Source organism: Cajanus cajan, chromosome 6 (assembly GCF_000230855.2).
Source record: "Cajanus cajan strain Asha chromosome 6, NIPB_CcT2T_4, whole genome shotgun sequence".
Lineage (NCBI taxonomy): Eukaryota > Viridiplantae > Streptophyta > Magnoliopsida > Fabales > Fabaceae > Cajanus > Cajanus cajan.
Window position 1 is genome coordinate 63,346,333 of NC_138522.1, and position 25,455 is coordinate 63,371,787.

Consider the following 25,455-nt stretch of genomic DNA (forward strand, 5'->3'; position numbering starts at 1 on the left):
ATGAAATCTGCATTCTTCCGCAATCACTTTTAAGAAAAATTCTTGTACATCATGTCTTACACCACTTTCTTGATTGAGTCACGCCCAAAAAGACTGGACTCGAAGTGGTTTAATATCATATACGAAATTACAATTTCCGAACGCAGCCACTATGAATTTGCGATGTCCAAATACTTGATTAGATTCAGATGAGAAGCCGTCAGAAAACACCAAAACAAACGATAAACTAGCTAATAACTAAAATAAAAAACATTTGCCCTTCCATTACACTAGCTGTATTTTGATAGGAACTAGTCAGTGACGCAAGATTAGCCACAAATTAGTAAAAAACACTATATAGAGGTGGCTCATACACCATAACATGCGCAAACAATAAATAAAGCAGTTCGTCATACTTGACAGAGAGAAATGGCTGTTTGTATCCCCATGTCATGCATGGGTCTTACTAAGAGCCGCCTGAGTTTCAAGTTCTCACCACCATAAAGCACAGAGAACTCGATTGATAGTCATACATGCAAGTAACATGCAAAAAAAAATATATACACGCATGACATGATGTCATAATCAACATTTATTGGTGCATTAATTAACAGCATCCCCTTTTCACATGACACACGTGCAGACCACGTAATATCTTGTTTAACAGAAGTCCCCACAGCCACATAACCAGGTTAGCTTTTTATTTATTTTAATTTTTTGGCCTTACCGCCTGTCTAGCTTTTTTTCTGCACTCAGTTTTTATTTCTGAATATTCTTAAAAGAAAACAAAAAATAACCTAAGACCAAAGCTCATCAACGTAAAATTCTGTGTACCTTCCTTCACAGAGCAAGGAAAATAGCTCTTCTGCTATTTATGCATACCTATCTGAAAAAATACTAGACTGCAGTAAGATTAAAAATAAAATAAAATTGACTGATGTGTTTATAAAAAATAAAAGCACCACTACTGATGCAACGCATACTACACTGGAAGAGCTCGCTACAAGTTTAAGGCTAAAATAGAGGTTATATACAGATAACCAGATCACAAATTGCATGAGAAATTACTGCTAGAAGTGATGGGTTTCAACTAGATACATCCCTGCACTTACATGTCCAAAAAAAAGGCTTGAAAGATCTCCAGTCAACTCAAAATGAGACCTTACCAAGACAATTCGTACATGTCTTGGTCAAAAAACTGCTTAGTATAGATGATACCCCAGAACCGCAAACTTCTCTCCAATCCTCATCTCTTGTGATGAAACCTCACCTTCAACAAGAATTGCATCTTAACCTGCACAGAAGTCCACATCCAATCATATGCATGTGTTTACCAAAAGAAAAGTAAATATCACATATTGGGCTTTATCTATGACAAATCCAAAAACACTCGTAAAGAGCATTGGGCAAGTATGTCATGAATCAAGTTTAACAAATGGAAAAGGAGATGAACTAACAAAAAACAGCTAAAAACTCGTGTTAATCAGCCACAAACCCAAGCCTCATACTTAACAGTTTGTGACTTTGTACTTTCTACCACATGATAAGAATCCTTAGCTGTTCTCATTTATCTCTGAAACAAGAGTTTCCAATGATAAAAGTTTTACACAGTGACCCAAATTCTTGGCCTGGCCTGAAAAGTTCAGTGTGATCAATTAGGGGAAGAAATACTTTTGAGAATTTTTTGTGGTCCGGTAGTAGCAGAGATCAAAGGTCGATAGGCCTGAGATTGGAGCCCACCACTGATCCCTTTCACTGGTGCAGGGGCAGAGCCCCATGGTATGCACTTTTATGTTTTTGGGCTAGGGTTTTATATGCATTAAAATGATAATGTTGTAGTTGGCAGCAGCCACTCTCTTTGTATCTCTTGAACCAATTTTCAGTAGAAAGAATTGCTTCTCCCATGCCTATGGTTTTTCCCCGTTTAAGTGTTTTCCCGTTAAATATTTTCATTCTTTCGTTATTGCTGTTCCACATTGTTTCTATTATAAACAAATAAAAGTTTTCCATTTGACATAGCTATAATTCATCTACAAGAAACTTCAATATAAAATCCCAATTAATCTCCATAAATAAATATATATATATATATATATATATATGTATATATATATATATATATCAAACTGCAAACGACTAATGACCATGACAGTAGAAAATTGCCACTAAATTTTATTACAATTTAAACTACAAGTATCCTAGCTTGCTTCATTGGCATGATATAGCAAAAAACACACCAGGGTTGAAACTTACTTGAGCAGTATTATAAACAATATACTCATTGTACATGAGCTCAGAACTCTTGACATTTGATGGCACTGGTTTGCCACAAGGAACAGTGACATCGCCCCTCCACTTTGCATATTCTGATTCAAGTGGCATTTTCTTGCCCAGTCCTTTAGTAGAGTGCTTTCCTTCAGGAGGTTTATCCATATACTGTTTCGCAGATGACAAAGACAATCAGTATGAAACCAAAAATTATTGCAAATCCATTTGGCAGAAATTCAGTATTGAAAGCAACATTGTGGCATTGTGGCTCATTTTGAATAAATATGCACTTAGAAATAATCAAGCACATGTGATTGTTTGGGTTAACTTATTTTGAAGAAATAATCATTTTTTACAGGTTCTTGAGTTTTTCTTTTTAAATAAAAGAAAAAGACGATTATTTTATTTCTCTGAAAAAGCTAAATGCACAAATTGGATTAAAGCAGACTGACCTTAGCTTTCTTGAGCTCATAGACATTTCCAAGTGCAACTTCACTCAAAAGCATTAGACCAACAGGATTTTTCTTATCAGTGTAGCAATACTGAGCACTTTTGCTGACCAGGTCAGCAAAGTAAACTCCTTTGCCAAACTGCAATGCAAAATATTCAGACTTAAATACTGCTGTGGAAAGTTAATTAGGTACGGTATCCAATAAAATATTAACATAAAAGAAGAGATGAGAGGGGAGTAATAAAGAGAACCATATAGCCAGTTGCCGGGGCTTCAGGAGGTGCAATTCTGAGTCCTTGGCTAAGAATGCCCACAAAGTTTGTCAACCTAGAGCCTATAATAAAGAACAATTTTGTTATAGGAGTCTAACTCAAATTTTTACGTATTTTCATCAATGGCTGCAGTATGCACATTACAATTTACAACAAAATAGCCATCCATATGAATGTAGTTTACCACCAAAATTGTTGTTTTCCATTAGAGAGATGAAATAATTTTTAACCTAAGTTCAAGCCTTTGGAAGTTGAAACTCCTCTGGTCACTGGTCTAGTATTATCTTGGCATTTCTAGTATAATTTTTAACCTAACATTTTTGTTATAGGAGTCTAACTCAAATTTGTACGTATTTTCATCAATGGCTACAGTATGCACATTACAATTTACAACAAAATAACCATCCATATGAATGTAGTTTACCACCAAAAATGTTTTCCATTAGAGATGAAATAATTTTTAACCTAAGTTCAAGCCTTTGGAAGTTGGAACTCCTCTTGTCACTGATCTAGTATTATCTTGGCATTTATATGGAGCAATCAGATATATAATAAGAATTCCGTGAGACATTTAAAGATTGGAAGCTTTTATAGATTTTTTTTTCTTGTTAAGAAATCTGTTTACATTCCTTTCTTTCAATTTTTATACTCTTTCATTGCATCATAGGAGAATATTTCGCAGTGGCAAACATACAAGTAACTCGTAGCTATCACATATCCATAACCTACCATGCCATAGGAGCATTCTGTTACCAAGTTTTTCCCTGTAAGGAGCAAACTTATCAAATTCACCTTCCCTTTCAAGTGAAAAAACTTCTTCTAGCTCAAGACTCCAGTCCTGCATAGATGGATTACAAAGATAGTGGAAACATGTACATTGTGAGAAATGAAAGAACTCACACCAAAGGCATTAACACACAAACACCCACTTGTATACCGAATACCAAATATAATCATACCGTATGTGTGGGGGCATGAGTATTATGGAGAAATTTCTCAATTAAACAAAAATCTTCACTATCATGAGAAAGTGGAGATATATCACAGTGGAGCTTCTTATAATTATCATCAATGGAGTCATCACTGTTGGCATCAAATCCAACCAATCTTGAGGCTATCTCAATGTCTTGAAGGGCTTCTAACATTTTCACCTACAAAAAAGGAAAGGCCATACTAATCAAATTATAATAAAGGGGAATCAAATATGCTAATCCTCAGGCATAGAAGTCATCAGGAACAATCGTCATAGAATTAAATAATTTTTATATCATTCATATATTGGACAACCCTTGAAAGTTATTGAAACAAAAAACAGACAAATTTCACACATTTTGCATTACTGTTTGCACAGTCCTATCCTTTAGAGATTTTAAAACCCAAGATCAATTTGCAAGACAAAAAACCTAAAAAAATGTGATGATCCAGTATAGATTCTCACCACTGTATTCAAAATTCAAATATAAAACTATTTCAATATTTGAATCTTACAAAGTGCCAATAATCATTAAGTTCTTTGAGTCATGGTTGCAAGAAGAAAACTAACACAAAAAGATAGAATCAATTTAATTTCATGTTTCATTACCAAACCCCAAACTAAAAAATGAAAAAAATGGTACCACACACCTTGGACTTAAAATCATCTTCATCCCTTATAATATGTGGATGAATAGAAGGGATCATGGTGAAGAACCGGTTGCTGGCATTAATAAGCAAGCTTTCCTTGACAGATGGATCAGGATTGCCATTTTTTAACAGATTCTGTATCTCTGTCAATGCTTCAAACCCTGGGAAGAGGAAGAAGACCAAACATAAAATCAGGCATTTATCACTTTAATAAACCCTATAGAATTTCTCAATGCAAACAAACAAAGGAATAGGGGACTAAATAGCTCATAAAAAGTTTTAAAATAAGTGTAAACATACCCCTTTGAATATTGCTTTTGCTCAGTTTCCCAAGTGGCATTTCAGACATATTAATCTCAAATTCCATCATGGCAGCTCTACAAAACTGAAGACTCAGTATTGCATCATACATATATTCTAATAAAATGAAGAGGTATTTAACTATAACCTGTATGTTTCCACATTGAAGAGCATCTTTATCAATTCTATTAATGGAGGGGGTAGTTTGCTGTCAGCATCATTTTTTTTCTTTTTTGAGACCTGTTTGTTAACTCCATAATCCTACAAGTCCAGCGTAACAACCATGAGTTGAATATCAACCTGACAAGTGATGATATACATATTTACATCAAACAAAAAAATTATAAAGGTAAAGCAAGTACAATATCCAATGGGAAAAATCTTCCAGGTTGCTTCTGAATAGTCTTTTGTTCCCACGCCTCCCAGGGGTTTCCAGTTTTCTCATAGAATAATCGTTTGAATTCACAGACTGCATCAGGTTTTGACATTTCCTCCAGTTTACTTCCTCCAATCTTGTCATTTCCCACTCGACCCCATTTACGAAACACATAACAATCTGACCCCTTATCTTCTTGGATTATCTGGAGAATGTAGTAGCTTTACATAGGAAGAGAAAGTTAGGATGGTGATTGTGGAGAGAAGCCTCAATTTATTCTTTTTTGAGGTTCGGGATGGGGGTGGGGATAAGTAGGTGGGAGATGAAATAAAAGCAAACCTAGAATCTTAAGAAAGGAAGTGATGCGAGAGAACTCACCAAGTAAATAAAAACAAATCACAATAATAAGAAAAAAAAAAAAAACAAGGCTTTGAGAATATAACAAAAAATGGCTCCAAGTCAAACAGTTTTTTTCCAGGCTAATCCTCAAAAACAAAAGCTTGTTTTTGAACATCAATGGTATGCAGTCTTTTTATTCGGGACAAAACGAGTGGTGATAAAAGTATTTCAAGCATAAATAGTGTGCAAAGCACAAATTTATCAGCCAACAGAAAACAACTGAGCACATACATACTTTCCAGATAGACTGCATAGAGTACTCTAGCCCAAATGAAAATACAGTTAAACTATATTGTGCCTTTTCAAATGAAACTGTTGAGAAAATCTGCTATGGAAACTAGTTTGGAATACTGTGTAACAAAAATTAAGTATCCAAAATTGCTAAACAGATGCCATAAAATTTGAAAAGCTTCCCATAAGTTGCTTCTAATAAGAAATCATTACTTTTCAAAAGCCCTGGAGGAAGCACTACCTAAAAACTTTCAAAAACAAAAATTTGCAATTTGCAGAAAACATTAATAAGTGTCATGATATACAATGTTAATTTAGTAGTAGATAACTCCTCAGTCAATCAAAACCATATTTATTATTTCATTTTATTGAGAACTATAAGGAATAAGAATGTGATCGCTAGATTCCAGGCATATTTGAAATAATATTATAATCTCAATTAATGTTCTAGGTGGAAATGTCAGTCACCTTCTGCAGAAGAAATAAATCAGAATATAAACATATCAGCTCTTGCCAGGATACAAAATGATGTTTTGTGTGAAACACTAGCAGCATAACAAAATCTACTACAAGCATAATTTTAGGATCAACTTTATTCATAAATGCATAGAAAACAAACTGCTATTCCTGGATTAAACAAAAATTTATGCTCAAGGTGTACAAGAAAACTAAAACATAATAAACCCACCTGTTAATACCAGTAGACAAGTCAGACATATTCAAAGTTGTGTTATATATGCTTTTCCCTTCCTCAAGTATGTGGCCAGAATCCTGTAGGCCAGAGGCCTCGTGAACAGCACTGTGACCCTTCACTTTAATTGTAACCATACTAGAAGCCTCACCAATCATTTCAACCTTATACATATCAAATGGAAGTCTCTTCTTTCTTTCTAAGCAGTCAATCAAATAGTCCTCCCTGACTATTGGTATTTTCATCCTCCTATAGATCAAAACTATTCCCAGTGAGTGATATTAGAATTAATTAAATAAAAAAAAATGTTCAGATTCACAATTTGAGTGCACCATACCTTGCCTTCCGCATCTCAGCTTCATCATTGAGTGTTCCACCAACCACCAAGCAGTTAGTATCTGCAAGTAAACAAAGTCAGTGAAAGATTACAAAAATTGTACAAGAGGCAGAAAAATACTTTTTTCAAATTTCATAAACTGATCTCTGCAGCAGATACCTTTCTTTACTTTTGCATGAAACACCCCACCTATACCTCCAATTTTGCATTTCCATTCCTCCTGTAAAATCAACTCGTAGAAGATGAGTACAAAATACTAGAAAACCAAATCAAGCATGACTGTCTCTCAGAATAATTTATGGGGAGAAGGGGGTGGTGGAATTTATTTATGGGTGTTGAAAAAACAGATGTTAAAGGAAAAATGGAAGGAAGTAATACAATAGAGTCATTAGGTAATCCACAGATAGAAACTTTCAAATCTTGCAAATTTTCAGTGTTTGATGATTGATGCTGACTAGCAGTAATTTGACTTTCAGCAGATTTCCTTGGTGATGGAAGAGGCAATATCCTAACTGGTTTCTTCCCTTTTTGAGATTTGAACCACTGCAAACAGTAAGCAAAAATTTAAGTCATAATTTATTGATTGTTTTATGACATTTTTTTCCTTACACACCTTTTTAAGGTACTGATTATTTGTTTCCTCTGGGATTTTCCACTTTCCTTCATTCCGTTTTGGTTCGCAGGTAGAGTAAGAACATCTACTCCACTCGGAAATGTATCCATTGCACCGGTACATTCCTCCAGAGTAACGCAGAAAGCCAGAACATATTGGGCAAAGACCAAGTCCTCCAAACATCATTCCATCAGCACTAAAATTCATAATAATAATAATGACAGTTAGGGAAACTAAACATATTTTGCAGGATAATATTTTCAAAATACAGCACACATATCAGAAAACAGAATGAATCCAGAAAATCTGTCTCCCATCCAAATAATAATATATGTGCTAGACCTGCAGGCATTTGTGTTTTTCCTTTCGAAGAATAAATTATGATTTATCCATTACAAATTATAATAGAGCTAAATACAAGCGAGCATGCATAATAGGGGACATCCAACAAACAAACAAACCTAATACATGGTTAGTAAAAACATTGGCCACATATAACATAGAAAAAGCGGACTATAACTTATTGAATGGAAAACATTAAGCTTAACCATGCAGAGATTGGGATGAGACAAACACTTCTTAAACATCAGGGTAAACACTGCATAATATTATATTACCAGCGGTCACGCAAATCAAGTTCTGATCCAGTTGAATCTTGACCATTGGCATCCAGCATTATACGCAACTCTGCTGTTGTCACATGCTCTTTGATATCATCCTTCAGAGCCCAGAGTTCTTTGCTTTGCGCCTCCAGTCTATTTTCCAGGTCCCGTGCTTCCCCTGGTTCATTCTTTACTGATGCTGTGCTGCTTGCAGACACATCTCCCTTGGCCTTAGCAACCTTTGATTTCCGTTCACCATCAGCATCCTTGCCCCGTTTTATGCCACCTTTGGAAGTGTGTTGTGTGGATTCTTTACCCTCTTCAGTCTTGATGTTTATACCACTACCACCTGAAAGGAATGCAGTGAGCAAGTCGATACAATGAAAACAAAGAGATTCAACCACTATGGCAACAAAAAACAGACTTTCTTAAACATATCAATCATCATACCCCCCTTAGTCAGAGAATGACCCTTCTTAGCCAAGTCACTGACAGTTGATTGATCAGAAGATGAGAGACTATTCCATCCAGATAATTTATCCACTTGAATTGATGGTGATAGTTCCACAAGACACTTGGCATGGTGCCAAGCCAATCCTCTAGCACCTTGACCATCAGGCTTGGTAGATATTCGAACCTAAAAATCAAATAAGAAACAGTTAGCAAGGATACAAATTCCAACATCAGCAACTTCTGAGCATCGATCAATATGATTTTGATTTGTGAATGATTAGGGAAAATTCTGAATTCTAATATATATCAGTATAAAATATGATTTTTGTGATCTAAGAATACATGGCAATCAATTTTAAGAATATTTACAAGGATATGAATAAGATGAAGTGTAACAATCATGAATAAACTTGTGGTTGTGGCTAATAACGTGCAGATTTCAAAATGAAATTCTGATATTAAGTGGTTTAATTTGAACACAGAATAGTTTTTTTAATTTTTTTAACCTTTTAAGGACTTCATAGTAAAGGAGAGGGAGAAAAATTGGTTAGATGCAAGATTCCAAGTTCAACCCAAAAGCAGTGGTCAGAATTTGGGAGAGACTGATCCCTGATTAGCACCCCCTGGCCCCATCTACCTAATTAGTAAAGGCAAAATGCACACAAAGAGGGTCAGAAAGCTTTTATTTCTATAGGCATTACAAAATTGAAGAGGCATGGATAAAAACTTAAGAGATTTAACCTAATCAACAACCCAAAAGGCGTAAGCCATAAGGAACATAATTGATTTCAGGAAAATGGAAGAGCTCAGGAGGATGTGCCTATAAGCATTCCATGTCCATGACACCACCCACAAACACAGCATGTGGGGTGGGTAGCCTTACATTCTTCCTCATGCTACTAAAACTTCTATATAGAAACAATTTCCAAATGCTTAATGGTTTTATGAAACATATCTAACATTCTCCCTCACACAATAGCCCTTTGCTCAGGTTCAGCCAACCTTGTGTTGAAATTCAACTTTTTCTAGGAAGAATGGGGGCAGCAAGGATTAAACTAGAGACCACCTGGTCATAGAGGCTCTGGTACCCTGTCCCGAATCAACTACCTCAAGCATTTTGACCATACAACAAGAATCTCAAGATGGAGAATCCAATCAGATAGCATAAAAATTGCAACATCATGCAACAAGGCTTGTTCAAATATTCACACAATGGAATAGTAGCACGCCACCTATGTAAAAAATACTGGAAGCAAACATGTTAGATGTCAAAGCAATAATGTCGAGTTCAAACTTGACAACTAGAAGTTGAAAGTAAAAATAAAAACCACGTATTCTTATAGTTCCATTTCATCCCTTAAATCAGCAACGTCATACAGCTATTACTAAAAACCAAATACGTTATTTTCCATAAGTTAATTTATGATAAACATGATAATAAAAGGCCAAAATCAAAATATTTTCCATCCATAGATTATAACTCATTTTTGCTCATGATCTCATTTCCAAAACACAAAATCCATCAGGTCCGGTTAACACACATTATTTAACCTTTGGAATATGACATTGAGAAGCATTAAAACCCAACCTCTCCTTTGATGATTTTTTGACCGCAATCCCTGCAAGTAGCACGAGAAGTTTGTGAAACTTCAATACCACATTCAGTATCTTTGACAGCCTTTGAATTTGACTTTGACGCGCTCCCGCTCCCAGTCCCAGTCCCAGTCCCAGTGCCACTCTCTATGTATTTTCTGATCTTCTGCTGATCATCCCAACGAAGCGATTCTATGTTTTCAACATCTTCAACTCTACAGCAACAGCAGTACACGACAATAGCCAATGTCAAAATATTATACAAACGCACATTCAGTGAAACGAATAGAAATTTCCGTACAATTTTATCTGATTGGCTTTCTTCAATATGCAAGCAGCATGATTCCACATCTGATGTAAAAAAAAAAAATACAGATTAAAATACCACAGCAATACATACAGTATACATTTTTTAAAAAAAAAGCTCGTAAGAGTACAAGGAAACTACTACAAGCTAGTGAAGTTTATGGCATGTACAAGAAGCAAAACGAATGAAACCCTATGGTTCATCTTTACATGCAAAAAACAGAGGAAATGCTGGAAATGCAATAGCATACCTAGAAGGTACATTAACATTGATCGAAGGCGAGCGATAATGAAGGAAAAGAAGAAGAAAGGGCGTGTTCGTGTTAACGTTACCGGCATGAGGCCATCGAATTTGGACGACTGAACCATCTTGCCGAGACGCAGCGTTTCGCTGGCAATGGGGGACTTGCACGTCCTGCATGATGATCTCCCCGACTTCGCGTATTCCGCCTTCCATGGTTTCTGATTTTGAGGGTTCGACATTTTCTCTCACTCACTCCCACTCTTCTCTTCCCTCCTTTTACTTTTACTCTCTTATTTTTTGTTTTCTTTTCTTTTTAATAACTACTTTCTCTTCTATCGCTTTTCCCTTATTTCATTTATTATTGTTTTCATTCTCGATTCGGCTATAGTCAAGTGTTCTACACACGTTAGTACCCAAACAAAACAAAAAAAAAGACGTTCGTGCGCCAAGCAATATGTTATACAGAATATACTAGTCAATAGTGTACTGTACACGTTCATGTGTTGGGCCACTAAATAATTTTAGTAACAAACTGAACTCAAAATGTACTATGTTATATAAAATTTTGGAAGATGTTAATTTGTAACCCTGTCATATTGATTAAAGAATACAAATAAAAAAAAATTATAAAAGTGTTGATGTTGTTATTGCCTTATACTATATTTTTTTATTTAAATATTTGTTTTTTTATTTCTCAATTTAGTTATAATTTATGATCTCTCGTGCAAATTAAAAGGGAAAAAAGTTGCGTCTTCCTACACAAGGAAATGAACTATATTGGATGTAATTTATTGACATTTTTAAGCTTGAAGAGGGGATAATAATTGTTACTTCACTTGGTTAGGTGGTGAAAAAATTAGTAGACAACATTGATTCCTTTACATAAAATATGTCATTATCATGTTTCATTGTTGATAATGAGAGCCTTTTTTCTTTTTTCCTTTCTTTTGAGATCTCAAATTATGATGACTCTCATATAGAAATGTAAAAATTTACATACTAATTACTAGTCAACTTAGCAAGTAAAAATCCCCTTCATTTCTTTTATTATTAAAGTTTGGAGGGTATAAACGTCACTTTCTCTAAAATATATATTATCTTCATTTTATTTATTTTCTCAAAAGGTTAGGAAATGGAAGGAATAGACACAAAAAAGAATAGAGAGAATCCAAATTCCAATCTTGGGACTTTCACCATTTAACTTTATCCCATCCATTTTCTTTTATTTCTTTGAGAAAAAAAATGACTTTAAAAATATTATCTTTTTCTTTTATTTAATTTAATTTTAATTATAAAATAATTTATATATTCAAAATTATTTATTTATTATAAATTTTAGTTATATAAAAAAAAGTTTATCATTTATTGTTGACATAATGATGGGACCCTTGAGATGTCAACATTCTCACCAAACTTCAACTATGATTTAAGCCATGATATCACTATCAAGTATAAATCATGGGCAACTCACCTTATTTTGTTGACAATAACATGCAAAAAAATAGAAGGAAAGTGAACAACGCTCTCAAAATCATCAGGTGCACAACTTCAAGAAGAAATAGTGCGTCAAGAAGGCATATAACCCATTGGTAACTATATTCTGTTTGAGTGTACTCCTACAAGCATAGTATTAGGAGCAGTTATCTGGTCATACTGATTCATGATTATCGTTACATTACACAATTTCAGGAATTATTGTTACATTACACAATTTCAGTATGTTGAGTCACGACAAATTGAGAATTCGAAAATCCCCAACTCTTTCACAATCAACAACACCTAGGACTACAAAAGTTTGGAACATTTCTCTCCAAATATGAATCATAAGTTCATAACCAAGCATTTTCTCTCATTTCTCTACTGAGAGAATTCCATGTATGACTGATATGTGTTCTTATGGATGCAAGCGTATCATCAGAACTAAATACATATAACTTGTTCTTGACTTCAATTGAGGAAAAGTCAACACTCTTATTCAACCCCTCTTCAGCCATTACCATCTCTCCTATTCCCCACATCCTACCATCACCATATATGTTCCACAATGATGCATGCCAGGACAAATCATTAGGCTCCAAAAGTGAAAGAGTTTTTGCTATTTTGTCAGCAAGATCAACTCGTTTATGGAATCTACATGCACTTAACAGAGCTCCCCAGACACTAGGACCGGGTTTTATGGGCATGTTTGATAGAAAGGTTAATGCTGCATCAAATAGACCAGCTCTAGCTAATATACCTATCATGTAGGCACAGTGTTCCTCAGTTGGAGAAATGCCATAATCTTTCATAGAATTAAAGATCCTTAACCCCTCCTGAACCATTCCAGAGTGACTACAAGCGGATAGAACTGAAGTGAATGTAACTGAGTTGGGGACGTGTTTTCCTGATATGACACATGCATTCTGTGTCATTTGATCAAAAGTATAAAGAGCTTCCAAATACAAGCCATGCATTGCGTATCCATTTATCATTGCAGTCCAAGAGACTACACTTTTTGCCGGCATCATACAGAAGATTCTGTTAGCAGCTTTGACACACCCGCATTTGGAATACATGTCCACAAGTCTAGTATAATTTACCACATCCAATTCAACCATGTTTCTAATCACAAAGCCGTGCACACTCATTCCCAGTTTCAAAGACCCCACACCAGAGCAAGCTAGAATTACGCCAGCCAACGTCACCGGATTTGGGGTAATTAAGTTTTCCAGCATCCTTTTGAACACAGACAAAGCTTTATGAAATTTCCCTATCTTAGCACACCCATTAATAACAGCACTCCATAGAACCACGTCTTTATGGTCAATAGCTTCTTCAAACAACCTAAATGCATAATGAATAAAGCCACATTTCATATACATATCTATAACAGATGTCAGCAAACAGACATTCACCAAAAGATTGTTCTTTATACACACCCCATGAGATGCTTTCCCTTCTCTCCCAGCCAACACGTTTGCACAGGCTCGAACTAAGCCTTCCATTGTGAAAGCATCCCATTGAAAACCAAAATTAGTCATACAAGAGAGTAGCTCAAAAACTTTGGATACTTGAGAAAATTTCAAATACCCCTTTATCATAAAACCCCACATAACCGAGCTTCTGTAAGAATATCTTTCAAACAGCTTGTGGGCATCGTTCAGGGACCCCAAATCAGCGTAAATCTCCAACAGAGCAGGCACGATGAAAAGGTCTCCTTCCAACCCAGATTTGATGACCAAGCAATGAAGCAATCTCCCATTATTTAAAAGCAGCAACCTTTGACTCGCTTTAATGGCAAACACCAAGTTGAAGCTATCAACTGCACTGCCCTCACTTCGCAAGCGTTTGAAAAGCTGCAAAACATCACCATAGAGACTGCGTTTTGAGTAACCGGAGATGATGGTGTTCCAAGAATGAAGGTTCTTTACGGTGATCTGATCAAAAGCTTTTGTAGCCAGTGAAAGAGAACCTGACTGGACATAGGCATTGGTGATGTTGGAACCATAAAAAACCTCCCTGTGAAGCCCGTTGATGATGACCCGAGCGTGAAGTTGCTGCGCCAAAGGGAGAACCTTGGCACAAGAGAAAAAGGCACGAAGGGTTTCGAGAGGGTTTTGTGATGAAATGAGGGGTGCAGTACGCATGTTAGTTCGGTAACAATAACGCAGAACGACAGATGGGGGAGTGATATGCTATGTAAACTTCGGACTTTGTCGTAAGAACAATCAAATCAAAGCATTATTACGTTACCGACAACCTTATATTGCACTGGTTTATTTATTGCAGATTTTGGTTCTAAGAAAATCATTAGCGCCTGTTATCAAAAAGAAAAGCATTAGTGTCGATTTGATGCCCGTGTGAGAAAGAAAAATTATCTTCCTAATCGAATTGCCTTATGATCATCAGACAGTAATCAAGCAGCCAGAGTTTTCCTATATTTTAACAGAAAATAGTGATGACAAAACTTATCCCAAGGTGGTAGAGACATGATAGAAAAAGATAGACATTATTTGAACAATTGTATGCTTCCTGTTCATCACAAATGTCATTTTTCATAACTTAACAAAACCATAGTTCAATTGGTGTTTATATAAAGAAGGCTAATGTTTCTTAATTTAATCAATTGTAAGTCAGAAATCCAACATTTGCTATCTATTTCTTTGTATATCACTGTGTTTGTGTCTCTTCATTCTCACGCACCCGCTCGTTTTTCATGTCTTGGTAACCGCGAGAAAACTTTTAATGCACAATTGGAGTGCGCATGAACAGGAACTGCAACCAAGACAAAAAGAAGGCCGTGTCAACAAACATCGAAGCAAAAAATGCAAATACTTAGTAACTACTATATGGTATATACCTCAAATGATTTCCCTGATCGTTCATATTCAAGCATACTTAGAGCCACTTCACAACTCTGCGAGACAAGAGGCTCTGGATCTGCTGAAAACTCCTCGAGAAGTGCTACACTTTGGTCATCTAAGGGCACATAACAAAGCAACTATGTAAACAATCCACAATGTAAACAAGGAGATTTTATATTTTGAAGTTTGCACAAGGACATGGTAATGAATGGTAAGTAATCAACTACTATAGAAGACCAAAAGATTAAAAAGAGTTGACAAGAACCCTGTAAAATAAACTGAAACTTGGCATATATCATAGACATAGCATTGGACGGTTGTGGTGGAACATATAGCACTATCTGATTCATGGGAGTGAAAGCCAAGGAAGGACATAGCTGATACAGCCGGAGGTTTTCTTTGCGTTTGTACTTTATTCAATGATTCTAGCCTTTTGCTTGCTTATCTTATTAAAGGAGTCTTGTTATGTTTTACTTCGAAAGTAAAAGGGATCATGCCATTTAAATTCTGGCAGCAATACCTGCAATCGAACCAAGAGCTTCAGCAGCCTCATGTCTAACCATTGGGTGTTCATTCAGATCTTTAAGTATATTGGATAGAGCAGCTGAAGCAACTTTGTCTTGCAATTGACCCAAAACATATGCAACCTAAAAATTACAGAATATTAAAAAAATGATAGATTCAAACTGGTGTAGGCAAATCAAAATCAAATCCACAAAACAGTCATCTAATATCATTACTTAAAAGTTTAAATAACTTTTTTTATACTCGAGGACTAATGGCTACTCTTACCATGACAATTTCATGTTTATTCCATTCCAAAGGATAGTTCCACATGTAAAGTATAAATGATATATCAAATGCTATTTTTATTAAAACAAAAGGCTAACATATCACCATGCAGCTCTACCACACCTGATATCTCTTCAAGTATAGTGCACAGCTTATCAACTATTGATACAAACCATGATGTAGATAAAAACTACATAAACAAGTGTGCTTGTCAAACCTCATGGCGCAGTAAAGCACTTTTTGAGCCCAAGGAATCAATAATAGCAGCAACAGCTTCATTTCCACCGTCATTTCGAAGTGCAAAAAGAGCTGCATAGCGTTCATACATATCTTTTTCTTCATCAAGAAGTACTTTCCTAGTATTGATGAATACAAGTCAGCAACCTACTATTTACTCAGTTATGACGAGATTCTTTCTAATAGCATGAACCCGGCAAACCTTAATTGATCAACAGAAGAACAGGAAGTCGCTGGTGCAGCTGGATCAACAGACTTAAAAGGAGATACTTCAGTTGCAGTCAATGCATCAGTATTGCCAGCATCTTTTAAATGCTGAATCCGTTGAAGAGCCAACTCACATGTTTCTCGAACCTCCTGCGCCGGATCCGAATCCAAACTACTCTTCAGGAGAGGAACATTGCCATCTGAACCAATAGCACCCAGTGCCTCGGCCGCCTAAGCCATTATAACAAACTCAATCACCCCAAAAAGTGGGAAAATGATAATAATAATAAATAAAAAAAGCTAAAATCAATTTGTACACTTCGTACCCTTGTAAAAAACAAAATAAAAGGTAAAACAAATTGAGCTTTTTTCATATGCTAACATCAATTGGTAGATTTCGGTTTATGGAAAAAAAAAAAAAAAAAAAAAAAAAAAAAAAAAAAAACCTAAATAAGAGAGTTTTTATAAAAGTTAAGTTTAACTTTAGAGAGAAGTTTAATTCATCGCCCCTTCTTGTTTTTTTTTTTATCTTAATGCATGTAAAAGTTTATTCAAACAGTTGTAACAGACAAATTAAAAGTAGTGGTTAAGGGGTACCTACCTCGTGGCGAACAATGGGATGCAAAGAAAGATCATTGAGAACTGAGGCCAAAGCAGGGACGGCTTCCAATTCCTGCATTTGACCCAACGCAAATGCAGCTTCATGCGCCAACAAATTCGACGAATCCCTTGTTGCTACAATAAAGAAGAAGAAGAAGAAGAAGAGGAATAAGAATCCATTTAGGGTTGTGGAGAGTAAAGGGATATAGTAAACTAACCGAGAATAAGGGCGTGGCGAGGGGCGGGGCCTTTGAGGTTGCGGAGAGAGAAGAGTGCTCTGAAACGCTCAGAAATTGGCTGGGAGGAATCCAGCAACAACTCACAGAGGAACTTCTCCATCTCCGAGGAACCCAAAGCCACGTCGTTCGACGAATCCATAGCCATAGACAGGTTGTTGTGACACTGACGCCCCCTTCTCTACCTTCCACGGCGTACCAGCGAATCCGATACCGCCGTAGTTACTAGTTAGCCGCTCCTTGTTTTCAGCTAGTTTTTCTTATTTTCGCTGCGTAAACATACTTTTATATTATTCGACCAATATATTAATTTCTATAATGTATAGATAAATATTTGTTTTATATAATTTTAATTTATAATAAATAAATATTTGTGAATATAATATTATGATTATAATTAAATTTATAATAACAAAATATTTTTAATATATCAAATATATTTTAAAATTTATGATAAAAAATTATATTATAATATAAAGTTGTTTTTTATTATTTAAAAAAAATAAACTTTTATTTAAAACTATAACAGATAAATTGGGGAAAAAAATGAGAGATTCGAGAAATATCTCTCATCCTTTTATTATATTAAAAAAAAATATTTTTAAATATTTCTCTTAACTAATTATATCATTGTTCTTGACACTATGGTAATAGGAGTAAATTATTTTAGTTTTAAATTCAAACCAAAGTTTCTTAAATAATGTAGACACTAATTTGAAAATGCATATCTTTAAAGCATAATCCTATCTTCCAAGATATGAATTATTCATGTTTTGTGAGAAAAAGATAAACAATTTATTTTATAATGAGAGATTGAGAAACAATCTCCTTAAAAATGTGAGGCTTGAGAGATATATCTATCAAATATGTGTTTACACTATTTAGGGGATGATGGTTTGAGAGCAAGACATGTAGAATGCCATTTGCAAGTGAGAATCAATCAAGGGTTGATATTTGTTACGAGGCTTAGACCTCTTAGGTTGCAATTTGGATTCCATGCTCTAAAAAGACATGACATTGGGACTTGGGATAGTTCTCAAGTGTTTTGGCTGGTTTGTGCTTTATTTGTATATTTCAATTGCTTAGTTTATAAATATTTGTATGCCATTTTGGAAAGCCAAGTGGACCTTTTGATTATTTATTATTAGTTTTAATTGTATTTCATTTATTCAACTAGAAATAAAATGTAAATCTTTTACCTTTGCAAAATATTTATGGAATTTTGTAGTTTTATTTAAATTAATATGCATTTTTTTTAGTAATTGTAATGAATAGAAAGGGGTGGAGAGTGTTAAATCTTTAGGTCGATTTTATCTTTATGATAACTTAGATTTTAATCTTACTTGTTTAGCTTATAAATAAAGGATAATGTACTCACCAAAATTTTTGGTCGAGCTTAAGGTTGACTTCTTTAGGTTGAGTTTTATGGTCGACCTCCTATATAACTTATTTGAGTTAAACTCTTAGATGATCTCTCAATAAACTCCTTTAGATCAAGTTCTTTAATTTACTTCTTGGTTGACTATGTACTTTGAGTAAATTTCAATCAAATCAACCTCTTTGGACTAATTACTTCAACCCAACATTGAGTACTCTTTAGATGTCAAGTACCCTTTAACATTTGAAAACCAAAGTTTCAACTGATAATATAAGAAAAGACACTCCTTTTGCGATATAGAGTCGACTCTTATGTTTTTTTTCCTCATATATGGAGTTGACTCCAAATAACATAGAATAATCCATCAACCTAAGTCAATTATTAGTATTTTTGTGAAAACTATTAAATGATAAAATACACTTTTAAATATTTTTATCATAGGTCATCTTCAAGTTGTTATTTGAAGATGACATGTAACTGAAATAACTGTTAAATAAAATAAAATAGATATTTTTTTAAAATTTAATAGAAAATCAAATGCTTATGATATAAAGATGAGACATGTGCCATAATGAAAACAATAATAACTAATATAAAATATTTGTAAGTTTTTTTTATTTTAAATAAGTCCCATTTAATATGATGATTCATATTTGCAATAATGAATCTTATATACGTGTGTGGTAGGGATCATTTGATATCATGGTGTCAAATTAGTGAAATGACACATTCAATAATTTTTTGTAAAATATAAATTTAATTTATTCAAACGTTGTATTTGATGATATTGTGCTTATGATTATGTATGTCGAATTTCAATTTATTTGAATTTTATTAGATATGTTATCTAACAATAAATATTTACATGTAATTTAAATATCATTTAGTAAATTAAAATAAATTGATGTGATGAACTACCAAATAAATATAGAATTGTAAGTAATTTTTTATACTTGATCTAATTAGTAATATTATCATGTACAATGGTTGAAATAATTAAACTTACATCTTTTACTTACTATAAGAATAAGCCTACCTAAATTTACTTAATCAATAATTCATGTTTTACATCAAATTTCAATGATCAAACAAATAAATTAAAAAAAATTGAATGCATAGACCAAATTTGTAATTTTTTAAAAAATTTAAAAATTATTTGATACTTCATTTTATTAATTTAAATTAATATATAAAAAAAGTTTTTATGACTATCTGTTTATTTGAATTAATGAAACAAAATATAAAATAATTTTTAAATTTTTTAAAAAATTGCAAAATTAATCTATATATTATAAAATTTTAATCCAATGATTGAATCGTTGAAATTTAATATAAAATATAAGTTATTGGTTATAATTAATTTAAAAAAACTTATTTTTAGAATAATTGAATTTCTCCATATATATATATATATATATATATATATATATATATTCGTGTTTTACTTATTCTTCAAAAATTAGTATTTTATTCTTCATGCAGGTCATCTCTTATTTCATTATTAACTTCATTATTAACGGGAAATCAAAAATGGTAAAAACACGTAGTTTATATTATAAAAGTAAAAGATCAAAATTTACGTAAGAGTAATATTATTTTACTCCATACATCTTTACATTTTTTTAGTTAGTAAATAGTTTACTTCATTAAATATGCTGTTAAGGGTACAATTACATGTGATATGCATAGAGGGAAAAAAAACGTCGAGAAATGCCAAATTTTTTTCTTCTTCTTCTTCTGTGTTTGGACGGAAAATTTAAATAGTAAAATTTATTTATTTGAAGAATTTCAAATTCTTTAAGGTGAAATACCTTGTTTGGACTAAAAATTTATAAAAAATTTGAAATTTAAGCATTTATGAAATTTATTGAAATAGTAGAATTTCAAATTCTTCAAAAAAAAGTAAGAATTTGAAAATTTTCATATATTTTTTCTTAATTTATTTATATTTTATTTTATCTCTTCATATTTTTAATTATTTAATATTCAAAAATATTTTTAAAATTATTAAATATTATCTAATATTAATTTTTAAAATTATTAAATATTTAAAAATTAGTTAATATTTATTTTTATAAAATTTAGTTTAAAAATATCAACATATAATATATTTTTAAAATAAATTTTACCATGGTGGAATCAAATTATCATATTCAACCCAACAATTTAAAATTTGAGAAATTTAAATTGACTTATCAAAACAAAATATTTTAACAATAATAGAAATTAAAATCAAAGTAATTCAAATATCAAGAATTTAAAATTTATAAAATTTATAAAATTTCTCATCCAAACACACTATTATAATTTTTTACATTTTGAAATAAACTAATCTTTTGACTAGTGATTAATAATTAAAAATTTAAAATATCATTGATACAAGTTATAAAAATTTCATTATATTTTGAACACTGTTAGCATAAAGTGGCCAAAGGTGTAAAAGGCAGGTATCATGGAAAATGTAAGTCTACCGTATGGAAAGTTAAGGAAAGTACTCTGAATTATATGAATTTAGATCTTTTTCTTTTACTTTTTTTTCTTCCATTTTCTAAATATTAAAAAAAAAAAATGATATACATTTTGGGAGAAAGAGAGTTTTTTTTTTTTTTTTTTAAGATAATAGTTAATAGAGGGTGAAATTTATACTCTTAAAATTTAGTAATCAAATAAATAGAGAAAAAAGGGAAATAGAGAGTTTTTACTCTATTTGTATAGAACAAATTAAATTGAACAAGCAAATTAACCACAAGTAAACACGTATCAGATATTTTGAAAATCACATCTTATAAACATTTGTTGACAGGATCAATAACAATAATATCTCTTAAAAAATCAGGAAAAACGATCAACTCATTATATAACAATTACATTCGTTCGTGTAAATTCTCTATGTAAAGAGATATACCGTACATATAAACCTTACCTATTTTCTTTTTTTATGAAAAAAAGCATAAATATTTCCTAAGCAAACAAGGTCATCATTTTTTATATCCGGTTAATGTAAAATAAATCAATCAATTAATTAAAAATTACTTAAAATAAAAAAATTAAAAATAATTTATACTATTAATAAAAAAAACTACTCTATTTATAGTCACTTCTTAAACTATACCTCAAAAACTATTTCTATACTTTTAATAAAGAGATTACTTTATATTTTTAATCATCTATCAAACTACTATTTTTCTTTTCATTATTTAAAAAAAAGGTGTCTTTAAAATTATAATTACTCAAAAATTTATTATTAATTACTAATTTTTCCATATATTTTTAAAACACACTAGACATGAAATGTAATTTTTATGCCAGTTATTATAAAATAAATAATATATAGTTTAATGATATACATTGATGTATAATGTGATGATAAACACTCCTCATTCCTTAAGCGCTGGCTCGCACCCTATAATATATAAACCCCACCGTCAATTTCTTCCTCCTCCTTCTCTTTTGTGTTCACCTCTGCTCAGTTACCAACCACGATCAAAGTCCTCGCTTCCCGTCCACAGGTTCGCCCACAACCTTCGATATTCCTTCGGATCTGGATTTTGTTTTGTGCACTTTCTTCGCTTTTTTGATTTCAGCGTTCATCTTTGGGAATTATCGGTTAATTAATTGCGATAATTTTGTTCTGGAAACAGTGATTGGACGATCTCGTGAGCCATGAATGCTAGACGGTTAGTATGGATCACTGGTTTGAAATTTATTCTCTCAAGAAGCTTCTTAAATCGCGATGAAATTTGTTTAATTCGTCTGTGCTAGGCTAGGCAATATTTGTTCGGTTACTCTAGATCCACGGATACGGCGTGGTTATAGTGTTATACGATTTGGATTTCGATGTGATGATTAATTGATGAGTGTAATTGATTCGTTAATCGCAGCTTCGGAGCTGTGATTTTGTTTCGGTCTAGTACAACTTTGTTGTGCACGTTGTATTTGCTCAATAGGAGTGAAATTGTGTTGAAGGAAGTAGCTGGACTGGTGAAGTATAGATAGACTGATAGAGAGTCGAGCAATTCGCTGATCCTTGTATCGTCCAATTGGAATAATTTTGATCTGACTACCTGCGTTAATCATGAAACGGATATGAGGAGTGTTGTCTGAAGGAGAATGTCTATTTTATTTAATTGGTTCTCTCAAGTTGAGTCTAACTGTGTATGATCAATTAGTGTGACTTGAAAGTTAGGTGAGTGTGGGCATGTCAAATTGCATTCAGATTCCTCTAAATAGAATTTAATGAACAACTTTCTGGTTCTCCTTGTTTCCCCTCTTTCGATAGCATGTTTCATACGCTCCAAGAATACAACGGGTGGTTTTCTACAATGTATACCGTTTGTTGATATAGGCTTTTATTAACTTGTTTAACTGTTTTGCATTTTTACATGACTTGTGCTGGATGGAAGTATGTTGTGAATTTAATATAATAATCCTAATCACCTAGCAGAGAAAATTATGGGAAATTTTTCTGAGGGAATTCATTAGAAACTTCCATATGACATTTGATCATATTGATCTTTAGTCTAAAATCAGGGATGATTTTGGTGAACTGGTCCTTATAGGCCAGTGGCTCTGCTGTGCAACTTGGACAAGGAGAAGTACTATAGTTTTTCTCAAGTCTCTCTTCCTAATTTAAGTTATAGTTTATGTCTCTCTTCTTCAGTTTGGTCTTAGTTGTTGATATATGCAATATGACATGCAGTGTGCTATAGAAATTCACCTAGCGTTTTTTTCTTGTTATAAATTTATCAATCTCTTTCTGTACTGGTGAGGTGTGCAACTTTATGATTCTGTACATTGAGAATTACGCCTTAGTTTTTGTTTTCAATTAACCATTTGATAACTTGCTGCATATGTTGCTTCAATAATCTCCTGTAAATTTGGATGCATTCAAACCCTAGCAGTTAAATGATTGCTTGTTTTTTGTTTTATGACGAGTGTATGACATAGTGAAGCTTTGGTTGATCAGTTTTTAATGGCTATTTATTCAGTCTCTGTTTATGATACTTGGAAGAGCTTAACCTTGATCCACTATCAGCTTGACAGCACAAAACATTTATACACTATCTCTCTGTTTATAAAGACTAAGTCAAATTCTTTGGGCAGTGTGAGCTATCATGACTGTGTAAAAGGGCTTAATATAATAGTAAACCAAATTAAAATCTATCTGGAAAATATGGTGTTTTTATTTATAGGCCAAGATATTTGAAATGCTTAGAGTCCTTAGACATATTTTTTCCTTTCTATTTATGTTATTTATAAATCTTGATATTTTATGCAATATGGAGATGTCTCATATCTGATGACTCTCCGTTTTTTTAAACAGTTTAACTATGTCGAAAGGAAATTTATCTTGTTTGTGTTTGTCATGTCACGTGACCATTTGGTTGCTTGTACTTGTTTTTGTTTTAGAGACAACCGTAACAATAGAGTTTCCCTTTTTGATGGTATCGAGGAGGGTGGCATCAGAGCATCATCTCTTTACTCCTCTTCCCACGAAATTGATGAACACGATAATGAGCAGGCATTGGATGGATTGCAAGATAGAGTCAGTCTGCTGAAAAGAGTAAGTTTACTATTACTATCAACATACCTTAGACGGCTAGACCTCCTTTATTTATTTATCTATTTGGGTCTTTAAATCCCGTCTTTTTCTAGAGTGTCTAAAGATCTAGTAAGTGTTTAGAATTGTAATTCATACAGATGTAGTAGGCAGTTGCATGATAGTCTAGAACTGATGGTGTGATTCCAACAGTTATCAGGTGATATAAATGAGGAGGTGGATAGCCATAACCGCATGCTGGATCGAATGGTGTGTTTACTGAAACTGTTGATATTATTTTGCATTTTTTCTGCTATTTATTAGTTCTGCTTTAATAAGATGCTATTAATTCAGGGGAATGATATGGATTCATCAAGAGGAGTCCTTTCGGGCACCATGGACAAATTTAAAATGGTATGTAGATTTTTAACCCTATATGGCTTTTGAACGAGTGTTTATTTGTAGTTTTTCCTTTCCCTTTTCACTTGTCATCTGCTTCCTCGATATTTTTTTTTTGGGAGGAAGAAGAAAGGGGGCAGTGGAGTTTTATTCATATCTGTTTCAATGATTTTGTCTCATCTTTCAGGTATTCGAGACCAAATCCAGCCGGAGAATGTTTACACTTGTAGCATCTTTTGTGGTGCTTTTTCTTATAATATACTACCTCACTAGGTAACTTGATCTTTCATTCAACTATCAGCTTTACGTTTGATCCGAGAGGAAGCTATTTACTCTATTACTGTAATTAATGCTACTGCTACCCCTGTAAGATATTATGTATCAAGGTTTGATGTTTCAAACAGGTATTGAATTCAATCCAACGAGTAATGTCCATATCCGATTTGCGGTATATTTACTAGTATTATCTTTCACCTACTCAATTGAATAGACCTTTTGTTTTGAAATTGTTTTTGGCTCAATTTTAGATGTATCTACGTGGGTCTCTCTTATTGCCTCCCCACAATCTGCCACTCAGTGGAGCCCTAGCACTTAACACAACAAAGGACTGACTAATCGTCTATATTTTAAAGGAAAGAATTATACACAATCATCACCCTTGAAATATTTTTCTTTTTCATGACAAAAAATATTTTTTGTTTCGTACGCAGTGTTTTCTGAATTGTTGACGACCGTAGTAAAAATTCTAATAGATCCTTCGAAATTCAAACTCAAACTTCTGCTTTACGAATTATGTAAGTGATGAACAGATGATCTCTTAACATTTTTTAATTAAAGAATTGTTTAAAAATTTATTAGTATTTTTCAGAAACTAAAATTTATATTCTTTAAAGAGTTAAAAATTGTATTATAAGTATAATTTTAAATAAAGCAAAAGGGTGAATTGACTACTGTCAAATTCTGCAGCTTACCTTGACCCAAATTTC

The 25,455-nt window shown here is 33.0% G+C and overlaps 4 protein-coding genes across 4 annotated transcripts; 1 reads left to right on the forward strand and 3 right to left on the reverse strand.

The window, feature by feature from the left end:
* Window positions 1-887: 887 nt before the first annotated feature.
* On the reverse strand, window positions 888-11,071 carry PARP1 (poly(ADP-ribose) polymerase 2). The gene is made up of 20 exons (XM_020356487.3): window positions 10,828-11,071; window positions 10,490-10,539; window positions 10,184-10,403; window positions 8,593-8,779; window positions 8,158-8,491; window positions 7,541-7,736; window positions 7,306-7,470; window positions 7,087-7,147; window positions 6,928-6,988; window positions 6,588-6,839; window positions 5,256-5,490; window positions 5,042-5,154; window positions 4,894-4,970; window positions 4,594-4,754; window positions 3,930-4,121; window positions 3,700-3,808; window positions 2,950-3,032; window positions 2,700-2,837; window positions 2,233-2,415; window positions 888-1,273 (listed from the first exon to the last, which is right to left on the reverse strand). Exons 1-20 carry the CDS (start codon window positions 10,975-10,977, stop codon window positions 1,226-1,228), a joined length of 3,015 nt encoding a protein of 1,004 aa, XP_020212076.1. The 5' UTR covers window positions 10,978-11,071; the 3' UTR covers window positions 888-1,225.
* A 1,297-nt stretch (window positions 11,072-12,368) lies between these two features.
* On the reverse strand, window positions 12,369-14,552 carry MEF3 (Pentatricopeptide repeat (PPR) superfamily protein). The gene has a single exon (XM_020358399.3). It carries the CDS (start codon window positions 14,362-14,364, stop codon window positions 12,568-12,570), a length of 1,797 nt encoding a protein of 598 aa, XP_020213988.1. The 5' UTR covers window positions 14,365-14,552; the 3' UTR covers window positions 12,369-12,567.
* Window positions 14,553-14,707: 155 nt separating this feature from the next.
* Window positions 14,708-17,422, reverse strand: LOC109798159 (ARM repeat superfamily protein). The gene is made up of 7 exons (XM_020358400.3): window positions 17,136-17,422; window positions 16,919-17,052; window positions 16,313-16,548; window positions 16,091-16,229; window positions 15,602-15,728; window positions 15,078-15,196; window positions 14,708-14,992 (listed from the first exon to the last, which is right to left on the reverse strand). The coding sequence occupies exons 1-7, from the start codon at window positions 17,299-17,301 to the stop codon at window positions 14,960-14,962; spliced, it is 954 nt and encodes a 317-aa protein (XP_020213989.1). The 5' UTR covers window positions 17,302-17,422; the 3' UTR covers window positions 14,708-14,959.
* Window positions 17,423-21,890: 4,468 nt separating this feature from the next.
* Window positions 21,891-24,920, forward strand: BS14A (BET1P/SFT1P-like protein 14A). The gene is made up of 6 exons (XM_020357443.3): window positions 21,891-22,040; window positions 22,173-22,208; window positions 23,941-24,094; window positions 24,284-24,340; window positions 24,425-24,484; window positions 24,657-24,920. The coding sequence occupies exons 2-6, from the start codon at window positions 22,195-22,197 to the stop codon at window positions 24,744-24,746; spliced, it is 375 nt and encodes a 124-aa protein (XP_020213032.1). The 5' UTR covers window positions 21,891-22,040; window positions 22,173-22,194; the 3' UTR covers window positions 24,747-24,920.
* Window positions 24,921-25,455: the final 535 nt, after the last annotated feature.

Coding starts and splice junctions, on each gene's coding strand:
- PARP1 (XM_020356487.3), bottom strand. CDS start 10,977: ATGTCGAACCCTCAAAATCAGAAACCATGGAAGGCGGAATACGCGAAG. Junction 5,491..6,587: donor TTGTCTACTGGTATTAACAG/GTGGGTTTATTA, acceptor TCCTATGTAAAG/CTACTACATTCTCCAGATAA. Junction 3,809..3,929: donor CTCATGCCCCCACACATACG/GTATGATTATAT, acceptor CCATCTATGCAG/GACTGGAGTCTTGAGCTAGA.
- MEF3 (XM_020358399.3), bottom strand. CDS start 14,364: ATGCGTACTGCACCCCTCATTTCATCACAAAACCCTCTCGAAACCCTT.
- LOC109798159 (XM_020358400.3), bottom strand. CDS start 17,301: ATGGCTATGGATTCGTCGAACGACGTGGCTTTGGGTTCCTCGGAGATG. Junction 16,549..16,918: donor ATCCCATTGTTCGCCACGAG/GTAGGTACCCCT, acceptor ATAATGGCTTAG/GCGGCCGAGGCACTGGGTGC. Junction 14,993..15,077: donor GATCAGGGAAATCATTTGAG/GTATATACCATA, acceptor TCTTGGTTGCAG/TTCCTGTTCATGCGCACTCC.
- BS14A (XM_020357443.3), top strand. Junction 24,095..24,283: donor GAGTCAGTCTGCTGAAAAGA/GTAAGTTTACTA, acceptor TGATTCCAACAG/TTATCAGGTGATATAAATGA. Junction 24,485..24,656: donor CCATGGACAAATTTAAAATG/GTATGTAGATTT, acceptor CTCATCTTTCAG/GTATTCGAGACCAAATCCAG.